At 35.5% G+C, this 14,478-nt stretch overlaps 1 protein-coding gene across 7 annotated transcripts in view; it reads left to right on the top strand.

Moving 5' to 3' along the window:
• Nucleotides 1-1,401: 1,401 nt before the first annotated feature.
• Nucleotides 1,402-14,478, top strand: part of LOC106765231 (formin-like protein 18) — a 20,667-nt gene continuing 7,590 nt past the window's right edge. For 2 of the 7 annotated variants that reach the window (XM_022782474.1, XM_022782473.1), the window contains exons 1-12: nucleotides 1,402-1,607; nucleotides 1,702-2,036; nucleotides 2,945-4,008; nucleotides 4,106-6,480; nucleotides 6,582-6,708; nucleotides 7,143-7,214; nucleotides 10,963-11,061; nucleotides 11,172-11,213; nucleotides 12,924-13,004; nucleotides 13,113-13,163; nucleotides 13,250-13,331; nucleotides 13,560-13,654. In XM_022782474.1, coding sequence (XP_022638195.1) covers nucleotides 1,964-2,036; nucleotides 2,945-4,008; nucleotides 4,106-6,480; nucleotides 6,582-6,708; nucleotides 7,143-7,214; nucleotides 10,963-11,061; nucleotides 11,172-11,213; nucleotides 12,924-13,004; nucleotides 13,113-13,163; nucleotides 13,250-13,331; nucleotides 13,560-13,654 — 4,161 coding nt within the window. In that variant the 5' untranslated portion in view covers nucleotides 1,402-1,607; nucleotides 1,702-1,963. Of the gene's footprint in view, nucleotides 1,608-1,701; nucleotides 2,037-2,944; nucleotides 4,009-4,105; nucleotides 6,481-6,581; nucleotides 6,709-7,142; nucleotides 7,215-8,481; nucleotides 8,697-10,948; nucleotides 11,062-11,171; nucleotides 11,214-12,923; nucleotides 13,005-13,112; nucleotides 13,164-13,249; nucleotides 13,332-13,559; nucleotides 13,655-14,478 lie in introns of those variants that run through there. The other 5 variants (XM_014649774.2, XM_014649773.2, XM_014649772.2 and 2 more) reach the window with 5 other exon arrangements.

Raw genomic sequence — 14,478 nt, 5'->3', positions numbered from 1 at the left:
TTTAATAAACTTTTTTTTACAATGAAAAAAAAAGTATGAGAAAAAGATAAAATTAATTTTTAGAATTTTTATTTTTAAATAAGTTAATTTGTAGAGTTTTTTTCATAAAATTTTAAATTTTTTATCTTTAACTTATGCATAATAAGTTAATTTGTACAGTTTATTTTTCATATAATTCTCTAAAATATTATTTTTTAATTTATGCATAAACAAATTTTAATTTATGAAACAATTCATTTTATCTATTTATTTATTTTGGGACAGTACCCTAACTTTATAAGTTTTAATAAATAAAACGTATGTTATAAATGAATTGATAAAACTTCTATATTAAGTAATTCTTATTGAATTAATCATATAATTTAGTTGTTGAATACATTACAATTTTATTTTTAGTTTTGACCCTATTAAATTGGTTTTTTACGCTTAAATATTCCCGATTTAAGATATATGATCATTAGCCCCTTACACATTTTTTTTAACTTTTTTTACACATAAACATGCCACAATTAAGAATGAAGCAGGAAATTACTTATAATATTTATTTTACTATTTCATAAGTATATTTTAATAGATAATATATATTTTAAAAAATACTTTTCTATTATATTTGTATTTAAATCTTCTTTTTTCTTTAATTTATACATCTTATATCTATTTAAAAATAGTTATTTTTTAATTTATTATGAATTTAAAAAGAAATGTTGTACAAGGTTAATAATAAATCTACATTAAGAACAAACATAATAATTGGAAGTAAATCAAATGTAATCAAATTAATTTTGAATGAACAAAATATCTTAAGATTTGAAATTAATTAAAAATTAAAAACAAATAATTATAGAAAATATGGTATAAACATATCTATCAATGTGGTGACCCACAGAAATCTTTTAAATGTGGTATAAATAATTATTTGAGTGAAATTATACGTGTCTCTCACTTTTAAATTTGAATTTCAGAATAATCATTGTGGTGACCCACATAAATCTTTTAATTGTGTTGACAATATCCTATATAAATTGCATTATTAATTAAAAAATAATATAATATTTAGAGTGATTGTTATAACTAAAAATAGAAATATTATGTATACTTTTGAGAAGTTTCAAAAGAGATGAGAGTATAATTTACTTGATGTTGTACTAAACGAGGAATTAGAGAGAAATTTCTAGATAGAATAAAATAAAGTATAAACCAAAATCCTAGGTATGTGTAATTTGATAATGTTAAGCAAGGTTGATTGTCTCGTGCCAATATTTTATATTTGAAGTGGGAAAAACCAAATGATCACTACCTAGTACGGATCTTCTCCTTTGTTTTTTTCTTGTTTTCAACCATAAAGGGAATAATTGAAAGAAAATGAAAAAAATAAAATAAAAAATAATAACATACATGGGAACATCATGATCACAATTGACCACATACACATGTGTTCATTCTCACAAAACAAAATGTTAAGATACGGACACAGAAACACAGATTGCGTTAGAGAGAGAAACCTCGGATCGAAATTGTTCTTCTAAAGTTCTTATTTTTCTAACAACTAACCATATATTGTTCAACTCTTTCCATTTGAATATGACATTATGTAACTGAGGATTGAGGTTAGATTCCTACCACCAACTTTCTATTCCCCTCATATGATAAACTCTTTGTCTTTTTTGATTGAAAGCTAAGTTTTCTTTCTCTTTCCATTAGATAGATATAGTGTGCATGTGAAGACAAGGACATTTCCAGAAAAAAAGTGTTTCTTAAAGACCCAGCAAAAATCCAGGCCTCTGATTCCTGAATACACACTCCCTACAATGCCAACACCAATACTGTCTTCACGATTACGATTGCAATCTATTTCTATTTGGTGGGGGATCTGAAAAATTTGAGCTTGGATGCAATGTGGGTTGAATTAGGGCAGTTATAGGTGTCCTACCTGTCAGGGTGACCCTCTTGGATCTTCCACACAATGGCATTGTTCCGCAAGTTCTTCTATAAGAAGCCCCCAGATGGGCTTCTAGAAATCACTGAAAGGGTTTATGGTACGCTTCCTGTTGCCTCATTTTCTCTGAACTAATTGGTTCTGGTGGAAGTGAACAGTGTTGGTTTCTTCTCTGTGCAAATATATCATCCTTATGCATTTCGCCTTGGTGGGGGGTTGTGGTATGTAAGGCTTGTTAGCATATTTGAAGTGAATAATGGGAATATTATAACGTGTACATTGTTGGCTTCTGTTGAGTTCAAATGTTTCATCACTATGCATTGTGTTTGTGGTGGTTGGGGTATGTAAGGCCTATTTTGCATATTAAGTGAATGATGAGAATAGTATAATGCGAAGAACGTTGGCTTCTGTTGAGTGCACATATTTCATCCTTTTGCATTTTGTGTTAGTGGAGGATTGGGTTAGGCTTCCTTTGCATCTTTGAAATGAATAATGGGAACAACGTTGGTTTCTGTGGAGTGCAATATTTGATCTTTATGCATTTCGTGTTAGTGGGTTGTGGTATGGGGCCTATTTTGCAGATATAGAGTGAACAATTATGACCCTGTAACTTTTCTACATTTTCATGTTACACAATGTATCATTCCATTCTAAATGTTAGTCGGTGAATAGGCTATTGACATCTTGTTTACGACTTAGCTGAATAGATGTTTTATCTTCTGGCGATGCATATTAGTTGTGGAAGGAATGGAGGTAATGGGAAGAACCTCCATAGAGTTGACACGGAAAACTCAGCTATTTTTTTTTTCTGGAGAATTAAAACGTGCAATGCTTTTTGAACAACTTTATAATCTCTTAGAGTTTGGGTCTTCTGATTTTAGACTCTTGCTACTTAGCTTATATATTTTTCATGTCATTTTACTTGGTAATTGATGCATTTCTTCATCATAATGAATCTATATGTCATTCATATGTGTGATTGTGATTATTGTGTCATTGCACGTGTAGTCTTTGATTACTGCTTTACCACGGATGTTATGGAAGAAGAAGAATATAGAGTGTATCTAGGAGGAATAATTGGGCAACTTCGTGGTCACTTCCCTGATGCTTCATTTATGGTGTTCAACATGAGGGAGGGAGACTGCCAAAGCCAGATTTCAAACATTTTGTGTGACTATGATATGACTGTGATAGACTATCCTCGACAGTATGAAGGGTGCCCATTGCTTACCATGGAGATGATCCATCATTTCTTGAGATCAGGTGAAAACTGGCTTGAACTTGGGCATCACAATGTTGTCTTGATGCATTGTGAACGAGGTGGGTGGCCGTTATTAGCATTTATGCTGGCTGCACTCTTGATTTATAGAAAGATGTTTACAGGGGAGCAAAAAACACTAGACATGATATACAAGCAAGCTCCTCGGGAACTTCTGCAGTTGATGTCACCTTTGAATCCTTTACCTTCACAATTGAGATATCTTCAGTACATATCAAGAAGAAATGTTGGTTCAGAATGGCCTCCTCTTGATAGGGCACTTACATTGGACTGTGTAATTATAAGACTTATTCCTAACATGGGTGGAGAGGGTGGCTGCCGTCCTATATTTAGAATATATGGGCAAGACCCTTTTATTCCTGCAGATCGAACTCCCAAAGTTCTCTTCTCAACTCCAAAAAGGAGCAAACTTGTTCGCTACTGTAGGCAGGTGGTACCCAAGTCCTTTTACCCTAATTTAATATGCTTTTTAACACCCTTTATTTTGTTCTTACTACCTATATTGAGATGTTCCTTCCATTATATGTTCTTACTACCCGAAATGTTTTTTCTTTTTTCATATTTGTTTCAGTCTGACTGTGAACTGGTTAAGATTGACATCCACTGTCATGTTCAAGGTGATGTCGTTTTTGAGTGTATTCATCTGCACAGTGATTTAGAGCATGAAGAAATGATGTTTCGGGTGATGTTTAATACAGCATTCATAAGATCAAATATTTTGATGCTTAACCGTGATGAAATTGACATACTATGGAATGCTAAAGATTGCTTCCCTAAGAATTTTAGAGTGGAGGTATTAATCTCTCTCACTCTCTCCTGTTTTTAGTAATTAGTTAGTGATAAATAAACTTAATGTTTGTGGGGGTTATATACTGTATTTCTGGTTGAAGGTTCTTTTCTCAGATATGGATGCTTCAACTTCTGTTATTTCAATTGATCTGCCTCATGTTGAGGAGAAAGATGGCCTCCCTGTTGAAGCATTTGCGAAGGTCAAGGAGATTTTCAGCAATGTGGATTGGCTAGACTCAAAGGAAGAAGTAGCAAGTGTGCTCCAACAGATCACATCTTCAAATATCCTTCTGGAAAGATTTGAGTCTGGGGTTTCTGCTGCAACAAGTGACTTGCAAAAGGAGTCATCTGAAAAGTCTACAGCTGTTTTGAAGGCACACAGTGATACAAACATTCAAGCTTCTGCAGTTCAGGGGAAACATTCTACATCCTCATTAGGATCGTCTTTGGATTTTGCTATGGGAAATAAGACTGAACCATTAGAGTCAAAGACATTGTCCAAAAATGACATTGAGACTCTTGAATGTTCAGGTCAAGGGAACCAACCTATTCACTCATTTGGGCTTTCAAAAGATTCAGATTCTACTAAAAGGGGGACTGAGTCATCAGAATCCAAGGAGAAGGATATTGAGTCATTAGCATCCACTGATGCAGATTCATTGGCAAAGAAGACTGATTTGTTAGGATCAAAGGAGAAAACATTTGAGTCACTCAACTCCGAGGCATTTTTGGAAAATGATAGCAGATTCAAATGTGAACCTAGGCCACTTGCAGAAATTGATAACTCATCTGGTAGTGCTCCTATGGAAAAGAACAATGACCCTCTAGAATTAAAGGTATCACCAGAAAATACCCTCAAGACTTCTGCTTCCACGAGTCAGGGGAAACGGCTTACTCCCTCATTTGGACTCATATCAGATTCTAGTTCTCCTAAAAAGCCTGTTGAATCATTAGACAATGCCAAGGTTCCAACATCTATGCCTCTTGTGGCGAAGTCTATGCCCTCAATTGAACCATATAAGGATGCATATTCAATGACACAGGACATGGGACCATTAGAAACAAAGTCATTAACGGATGGAAATTCAATAAAAGAGAAAATGGGGCAATTAGAGCAAATCGTATTGTCAGAAAATGATACCAAGAGTGTCACATCCACAGCTCAGGGGAAACAATATAGTCCTTTACTTGAACAGCCTGTTGAAGCAAGCACAATTAAAACGAAAATTGAACCTCATGAATTGCAGGTTTCCCTCCAGCTTCCCACTCAATCAAAAATAATTTCTTCACCGGTGCGTCCAGCTGTCCGATCTGCTTCTGCTTCCACTTCTTATTTTAACTCCTTAAAAGGTTCACCTGTAGCTATCTCAAGATATCGTAGTGCACCATCAGCTCTTGGAATAACATCTGTGTTGCAGGATCATGCAGCAGTGGATATCAAAGAAGTAACTCATGCAGTCACAGTATCTCCTCCAGCTTCTGTGTTGCCTCCTTCAGACTCCAAGGTGTTAAATTCTGTAGAGCCTAGTCCTGCAGCTGTTCCTCCAGCATCGTCATCGCCTTTGCATCCATCTTTACCGTTAAAAACTTCAGTTGATGCTCTTAAAACCACGGAAAAGACTTTTGAATCCCTTTCTCCTGCAGTTGTAACTACATCACCACCTCCACCACCACCATCTTCTCAATGTGATCACACTTCAAATTTGATGCAATCTAATGCTACTCAGTACCCTGAGAATACAAATGAAGGTAAGAAACCATTGGTTGGTCCTCCTCCTCCTCCTCCATCCCCTTCAATGCTCGCTCCTCCAACCCCATCATTTTCTCCAGCCCCTTCCCTTCCTGAAACATCAGTTTCCACAACCCAAGGTTCATGTAAAGGTCCTCCTGCACCACCACCTCCACCTGCGCTGTCTGGGTTTCCTTCGTCATTGGGTATAAATGAATCAGTTGCTATACCTGGCCCTCCTCCTCCTCCCCCGCCTCCACCCCCTAGCCTTTCAAGTTCAGCACCACCATTAGCACCACCACCACCACCCCCTCCTTCCGCTTCTGCATTCCAAAATTCTTTGTCTGAGAACTCCAAAAATGGTCCTCCTGTACCCCCACCTCCACCTCCTAGCCTTCCTGGTTCAACTCTATCACCTTCAGCGCCGCCACCACCCCCTCCTCCAGGTTCTGCATCCCAAAATTCTTTGTCTAGCTCCACAAATGTTCCACCTGTACCCCCACCTCCCCTTTCTGCCAATGGATTGTCAAAACCTGGAGTTCCTGGACCACCTTCTGTTCCTGGACCACCTTCTGCTCCCGGACCACCTTCTGCTCCTTTTGATGCAAAGGGTCGTGGCCTGATGCGAGCTAATGCGAAATTTCAGTCTAAGAGGAGCAATCTGAAACCTTACCATTGGCTAAAATTAACAAGGGCGATGCAAGGAAGCTTATGGGCTGAGACACAGAAACTAGATGAATTTTGTAGGTATGTGTCTTTTCTGACTTCAGTTATAAATATCTTATATCTGATCTTATATGAACTGTACTCATTATTTATTCTTTTCTTAAAACCCTTTTCGGTGTTAGGGCTCCAGAGTTTGACATGTCAGAACTTGAAACTTTGTTCTCCGCAGCTTCTCCAGCTGCTAGTGATGGAAAAGGAGGAAAGTCAAATCGCCGTGCCTCTGGGCAAAAAGTTGAGAAAGTTCAACTGGTATGCCTTTTCATTAACATATAAGTAGTCCAGATAAAGAAACATATTTTTCTTCATTTTTTGTCAGAAGAAGACCCAAAAAAGCGCTTTAACTATTCTAACATTTATTTAATGAACTCATTAAAATATTCGATGTTAAATTTAAAAACAAAAGTAGTAGAAATTGACATTTTTAATTAAGAGTTCTTATTCCACCATTTTCTCTTGACTGCTGCCATGTATGTGTAATGTTTTTCATTATAGAAACTTGAAGATAATTTCTTTTTCTTTTTCACGTGTTAGTTGGTTGTGATTTATCTGTGTAGGTTGTTTGGTCTCCTGACTCTTATGTCTCATCTCATGCCTTTCTTTAATGATTAAGTTGTTTATTTAATTCTTGTGAAGGCATTTTATAGAATTTGAGTTCTTGACAGAAGGTTCACGTTACATTGCAGATTGAGCTCAGGCGGGCCTATAACTGTGAGATCATGCTTACAAAAGTCAAAATTCCTTTGCCTGATTTGATGGTAAGATATCATTCATTATGGTATTTATTAAGACATAAATGCTGAACATTTTGATTTGAATTTATGTCTTAGTGAACATTCTTTCTCTTCTCAGTCACTGTTTTAAGCCTTTATAAATCATGACTGCTCAAGGAATAAATGATTTAGAAGAATTTCTTGGCGGAAATTCCAAAATTCACATAATTATGTTAGAAATCAGTGCTTTCTATTCTTCCGAGCATGGTACCTTGGACTAACAACGAACAACTCTATTTTGTGCCTTCTTGGTGGACCCACTATCCATTGGTGCCAATTTGTTTTCCTGGAAACTGTTTCCAGTTTCTTGGTACGACCACTTCAATGTTATCTTTCTGGGGCTGTTTTTTCCAAGTCCATTATGGCTGATCTTCCTATGTTCACCAACTGTGCCTACCCCACTCTATTGACAAGTTGGATGGGGCCGACTATGACACTTCCAACAACAAGCTTTGACTTAAGAGTGAAGGCAATGTTGATCTTTTGTCCACATAGGTTGTGTATGTCACAGAGGCTTGATTGTTCTTGTGGGAACAATATTGATGTCCAGTGTAGTTTCTTAGATCTACTACTCAATCTTTTTCAAAGCAAATATTTTGTGCTCGAGAGACTTGTGAAGAAGTTTGGGAATATGCATGTATTCTTTAGATCATTGATTTAGCAGCATTTATGGGGTTTCCCAATCCCTTACGAGTATTAATGCCCCTTGTGACCTTGATGTGCCTTTGGCTGAATATTTGAGCAAAGTTATCACTAATCTTCATGAATTTAATGAGCTTCTACCCCTTACTTCCACCCTAGCCTAGGAACTCTTTTTTTTAATAGAACACATGCTATGCATAACTATGAGACTTTAGAATCCCAACTAGGTTGGCATCCCAAAGTTCAACATAATATGCGATTACATGAGAATCCATTATGAAAACAAAGAAAAAGGAATACAAAAACATGGGGGACCACACCCAAAGACAAAACCAAGCTACCTCAACAAGAACTAACCCATAAAAGCAAGGTAACACATAACACCCAACACTTAGGCAAACCTAAACTTTGGAAGGCCGTATCTATTCTTAAAAAAATCAATAATCATAGTGCAGGAACATGAACAACGAAAGACCTTTTATATATTGTTGGCCATATATGGCTTCTTGACAGTATTATTCTTTGTTGATGTTCTTGTATTCCACACGCTCTATTCTGTTGTTGATGTTCTCTCTAAACTTTGTTAATTATCTGCCTTGGTATTTGAAAGTGGTTCTCGTGGCCTGTCCTGCAAAAGCCTATGCAGTGTGATCATTGCCTAAGCTGCACAACAGTGTACCGATGCTGTGGTCTTCATGGTGGTCCCCTCTCCACTTGGCTAATGCCACAAGTTGCAAGCCTCCTTTTGCTCCGGCGTTTTTTTTTGGAATATGGGTGTCCCTATGTTGGGATCTAAGGACTAATCTGTCAGGATTTAAACTTAAGGTACTGAACTCTCCCAGCAAATGTATTTCCATACTCATGGACAAAGGATCGAACCCCTAACTGCATGTTTAAAGGACAATGGTTATTGTGTTAGAAGTTCCATATCGACTAGAGATATGGCCAATTTATAGTATATAAGTGAATGCAAACCTTACTTTACAAGCCGATTTTATGGGGTTGAATTAGGTTTAAAGTTCATTTCTTAACACTAACATGGTATCAGAGCTATGATTAGAGCCTATCCTAACGATATTTGTTGTTTGTTGGGTATACTGTTTCACCCACTATCGGACCACCCATTAATGTCTAGTCTCAATATCGGACCATTATCGGACCATCCATTGATGTCTAGTCTCATGCTCGAGATGTATATACCTCGGCGTTAAGAGGGGAGGGTTGTTAGAAGTTCCACATCGACTAGAGATAAGGTCAATTTATAATATATAAGTAAGTGTAAGCCTCACCTTACAAGCCGGTTTTGTGGGGTTGAGTTAGGTTTAAATTCCACTTCTTAACAGTTATCAACCAGCCATGTAAGATATGCTGGTTGCTCTGATATTTTCTTATCATGTTCCACATGCCATTGATCCTTGGTAGTATGAGGAAAGTTTATCCTTTGGTTATAGTTTAAAATATTATATTGTTACTAAAATGTTTTGTTCTATCTTTTAAATTTTGATAGCCAATTTCATCAAACCTTATTTATTTTGCTGCAAGAACCACATCAACTAAAGATAAGTCAAGTCATAATATATGTTGTAATTAGAGAAGATATCTTTAGAATCTTCCTAATTAGAGAAAATAGATATACAATCTTCTATTTTATTTATTTTGTTTTGTTTTCCTAGTTTCCCTATTTTCCTTTTTAGGAGAATTAGACTATTACAAATAGAGGATATGAGAATGTATTTTCAATTTGTTCTGAATAATAAATTTCAGTCTTATTTTCTACTATATATAAGTAGGTGCAAACCTCACCTTAGGAACCGGTTTTATAAGGTTGAGATAGGCTTAGAATCTACTTTAGAATCTACTTTTTAACATATTCAATTTAGTGTTTTTCAACTTTGTAAACCAAACTCAATTTACATTTTCAGGTCCTCTAATTGAGAAAACAAAATGTATTTCTCAAGTATTTTGGCCATAGATGAATATTGTTAACTTAGGTAAATACCACATAGTTGGGTTATACGAGGTCCTGAACATACAATACAATATGATTCAGTTCCTCTGGGATACAAATCATGTTATGAATAGTTTTTGCTCCTGTATCATGTTTGAATCGCACGATACAAGTGTGAATTGCGATTCGATTTGTGATGAGTCGAGATGGGTTTTTGAACCTGGTTGGGTCGACCCACCCTATTTTAAACCCTTATTTTATCCCCCTTTGTTCTTTTTTGTGCTCTTGGAAGGTTTGTCTTTGTGCTTCTCACGTTTCTCCTTTCTCGTCTCTCGTCTCTCCTCTCTCATCTTGTGCACACCTCTGTTCTCTGCGTTTGTGTGACTCACATTTGCAATGTGGTGGTCGCGCGGTGGTGTGGTGGTCCTCTGTTCTGTACAGGTTGGTTTCTCATGTTTCTGTGCAGGGAGTGTGTTTTTGTTTTGTATAGAAGACGCATTTGCTTCAGACATGAGTAAATAAAAAAGAGAAGTTGATATTACTTGGAAGGCTGTGTTGCTGAAATTGTGAAATTGTGTGTTAAATACATATAGATACAACCGCTCTATTTGACTGAGGTTGTTTTGTTATTAATTGTCTCTTTGCATATTTACATATCTTATATAATTAAGTATATGCTACATTCTTTTAATGTTTATATAGTGTTTATGAATCGTATCATTCATGATACGATTCACAATTCAAAATTTTAGCTCTCTTTGATATGATTCACGATTCAACTACCATGCTTATACTAACTGAAACCATGATGAATTTATGACTTTGAATGGGTTGCATAACATTTGGTTTTACATAAGGACTTGCATATGTAGTTATTATGTTATTAATAAAGATACCTATCATGATCATTTTACATTTCTTTTGCTGTACAAGTTAATATTCTATTTGTCATTAAATGCTCCTTGTAATGTTGTTTATAATCATATGTTTCTTGCTTGACTGTTGAATGCCCTTGTTTTGTTTAGGTTTTAATTGAAAATCCCAATTTTTTAAACCACTCAATTAGTCAGAAACGAATTTTCCTACCCGCAGAAACATCTCAGTTTATACTTATAGTCTCACATTCCAGCCATTGTCTTTCAGAGTGCTGTGCTTGCAATGGATGATACAGTATTAGATATCGATCAAATTGAGAACCTCATAAAATTCTCTCCAACCAAAGAAGAGATGGAAACACTCAAGGTATCATGCCTTTTTCTTGTTTCTTCTACCGGTACTGTGTCATAGGTGGAGCATCAGAAAGTTTGGTACAATCTATGTTTATTTGAGCTATAGCCATACTTTTTATGCAGAACTATGCCGGGAATAAGGACAACTTGGGAAAGTGTGAGCAGGTGGGTGGAGTTTTACCATTTGTTAACTTTTTTCAACTCTTTTTCTCACGTAAGACAATGCTAGGATGACTTTTCTTGCATTAATTGAACAATAAAAAGAATAATCAGTGGTGAACAATATAACTAGACATGATAGAAAACTGGTACACTGATTTATTATTCTGAAAAGGATAAAAGATACAAGAGGAATATGAGACTATGTCAATATAAGACTGTATGCAGAGCTCAGTTACAAGTTAATTAATTGTAACTAGCTAACATAACAGTTACATTAACCAACAACCTAATAGAAACCACTGACATGGGCCTGAGAGACCAAAGGTATACATTGGTTTTGTCCCTAAGAAAAATCTGGCAGGTGGCAAAGGCTTGGTGAGAAGATCTGCCCACTGTTCTTGACCAAGAATGTGTTAAACAAAAAGCTGCTTGTTTTTAACCTTTTTGTACTTACCAAACTTACTGTGTGAGCCAAATTAGATTGTCACACCAAACAATAGGAGTATAATGAGGAACTGAAAGATCCTTCAGAAGAGTTTATATCCATAATGTGACCTGTAGGAGCAGCTAAACCCATATATTCAGCTTTTGTGCTTGATCTTGAAAAGACATTTTGTTTTATTGACCACCATGAAATTCAATTAGGTCCCAAGTAATTGGCAGCCCCTAAAGTAGATCTTTTGTCATCAACATCGGTTGCCCAATCTGCATCACAAAAACTCTAATAGCTAGAGATTGATGAGGAATGGCAGGATGAACAATGAGACCACCATGTAAATCCCTTTTAGGATATAACAATATTCTCTTAACAGCAACCGGATGATATTCTAGAGGGGAAGCCATATACTGGCATATCCTGTTGACTTCAAAACTCAATTTTGGATGAGTTATAGTAACATGCCAAAGTGCTTCAACAATAGACCTCTACAAAAAAGGTTCTTCTATTAGATCTGAGCCATGTTTGGACAATTTGCAGTTAGATAGCATAGGAGACAAAATGGGCTTGGGTTCATGCATATTAGTCTTGTTAAGTCAATCTAATGTGAGATCCTAACTCATACTTGACTCCAACAAACTCCCAACTCAAGTGAGTCCCTTTCACATTGGTTACATTTTCCCTTGAGCACAAATTTTCTTCACCAAATCGACATTTGTACTCATCCAAGTTGGTCACCATGACTAACGACTTTGATTTCACTTTGTTGGGGTTTGTTGAGGGGAGACACTGAGGACATTTGAGACATATAAGTCATAAGGAAACCCATATAAGGAACCATGGCACCACCTTCAACCTAAAACTTCAATAAGTTTGTGGGTCATTTCTCCTTGTATGTTACTCTTCTTGCATATTTTTTTACTCAATGTGGGACTCCAACTTACAGTTGACTCCAACAGTTGTAATTGTTACACTAGCCAAGAACGTTCTTACAGAAACCACTACTGTAACAAAAATAACCACATTTAAGCTGAAACAACAACACTAACAGAGGCAATACATGTAAAACAGAGTATTACACTCACAAGACACATCAATCTTTTTTTATGTAAACCCATGTATTTATGGGCAGTGTTAATTTTGATAAAAGAGATATCACTTAAGGTCAACCTCTCAAATATATCTTACTCGCAATATATAGTTTTTGCAGACTATCTTCAAGATTGCTTCTTTCTTTTCTATTTTTTTTCTTATTTGCTTTTTGCATTTTGTTATAGTTCTTCTTAGAATTGATGAAAGTGCCAAGAGTGGAAAGCAAGCTAAGAGTTTTCTCTTTTAAGATGCAATTCCTGTCCCAGGTCAGAAGATAACCACACAATACTTTTAGTTATTATTAAAAAATTCTGTTTTTGTGCCACTGAAAAATTTAGCTGTTCTGGTGCACCTTGCATGTAATTTTCATGTAGGTTTCAGAGCTTAAAAGAGATTTGAATATTGTGAATTCTGCATCTGAAGAGGTGAGTCATACCTTTTTTCCTGTTGAATACTCTATTTCCTGAGTCAATATACTTTTATATTCAGCTTCCATTGATATGTGTATCAGATAAGGAATTCAGTCAAGTTGAAAAGAATCATGCAGACTATTCTTTCTCTGGGTAATGCTTTGAACCATGGAACTGCAAGAGGTGAATTAAAGCTTTAGCTTTCACAGTCACAAATCATGTTTTTGTACAAATAATGTAGTGAAGTTTATATTGAAACATGGACTTTTCAAATACTCAACTCAGATAATTTATGTTATTCTATTGCTTGTGTTTAAGATTTATTCTTGGTCTTGATAAATTAAATTTTATATGAAAACAAAACCACTGTAGCCTTGATTGTTTTCCTATTAATTTATATGATTACTGAAGGTGCGGCTGTTGGGTTTCGATTGGATAGTCTCCTTAAACTGACTGATACAAGATCAAGAAATAACAAGATGACTCTTATGCATTATCTCTGTAAGGTAAACCACCTGATATCCTTAAATTTCAACATGAATTGTTTCTGTACAAGTTTAGTTTGTCGTCAGTTTACAAATTGTTGTTAAAAGGATATTTTCTAAGAAGCATCTTCATTTCTTAGTATATATTGATACACTGATTGGTGAAATGCAGCAAGTAATAAAGTTGATGGAGTGATTTATAGTTTATTATAGAACTTCTAAGTCTCACATCAAGTAGTACAAAATGCTTGGTGGAATATTTAATATTAAATTTAGTATATTTCTTATATTTGTCTCCTTACATACATTGGATATATATACAAGTGCTTATTGATTATTTTAGGAAATAGAAGCAACCTATTCTATTAGGAATATTAAAGGGACCTCACACATTCATATGAACCACCAGATAAAATGGAGAATTACTTACTTTATTGTTGATAGGAAAAGATATTCACTTGTGTTTGGCAAGCTCACACACTTCACAATGAAGACTTTCCAGATTTAAATTTTTAAACAAGGAAGGAAATATTAACTTCATGACCTGAAATGAAGGATGTTCCAAATGACAATGAAACAATTGGATTTTTTCTTTGCTGGTCATGGAGGATTCAGATATTAGAGAGTGACTCTTGATGGGTAGACTCGAATATTCCATATAGTAAAGGCTATTCTATTCTCTAGCATGTCCAATTGTTCTTCTTGACTTCTATTCTTGTAATATACGAGAGTTGCTATGAAATACTACATTTGATAGGTTCCTGGATTGGAAAACCTATCTGCAATGCACTCACCCACCCGTATACACCAGAAAATGAGTATAATATGTATATTCTCTATTCAGT

The sequence above is a fragment of the Vigna radiata genome, chromosome 6 (genome assembly GCF_000741045.1).
Source record: "Vigna radiata var. radiata cultivar VC1973A chromosome 6, Vradiata_ver6, whole genome shotgun sequence".
In the NCBI taxonomy this organism is placed as follows: Eukaryota; Viridiplantae; Streptophyta; class Magnoliopsida; order Fabales; family Fabaceae; genus Vigna; species Vigna radiata.
The sequence above is the reverse complement of the archived record's forward strand: the minus strand, read 5'-3'. Positions and strand labels throughout refer to the sequence as shown.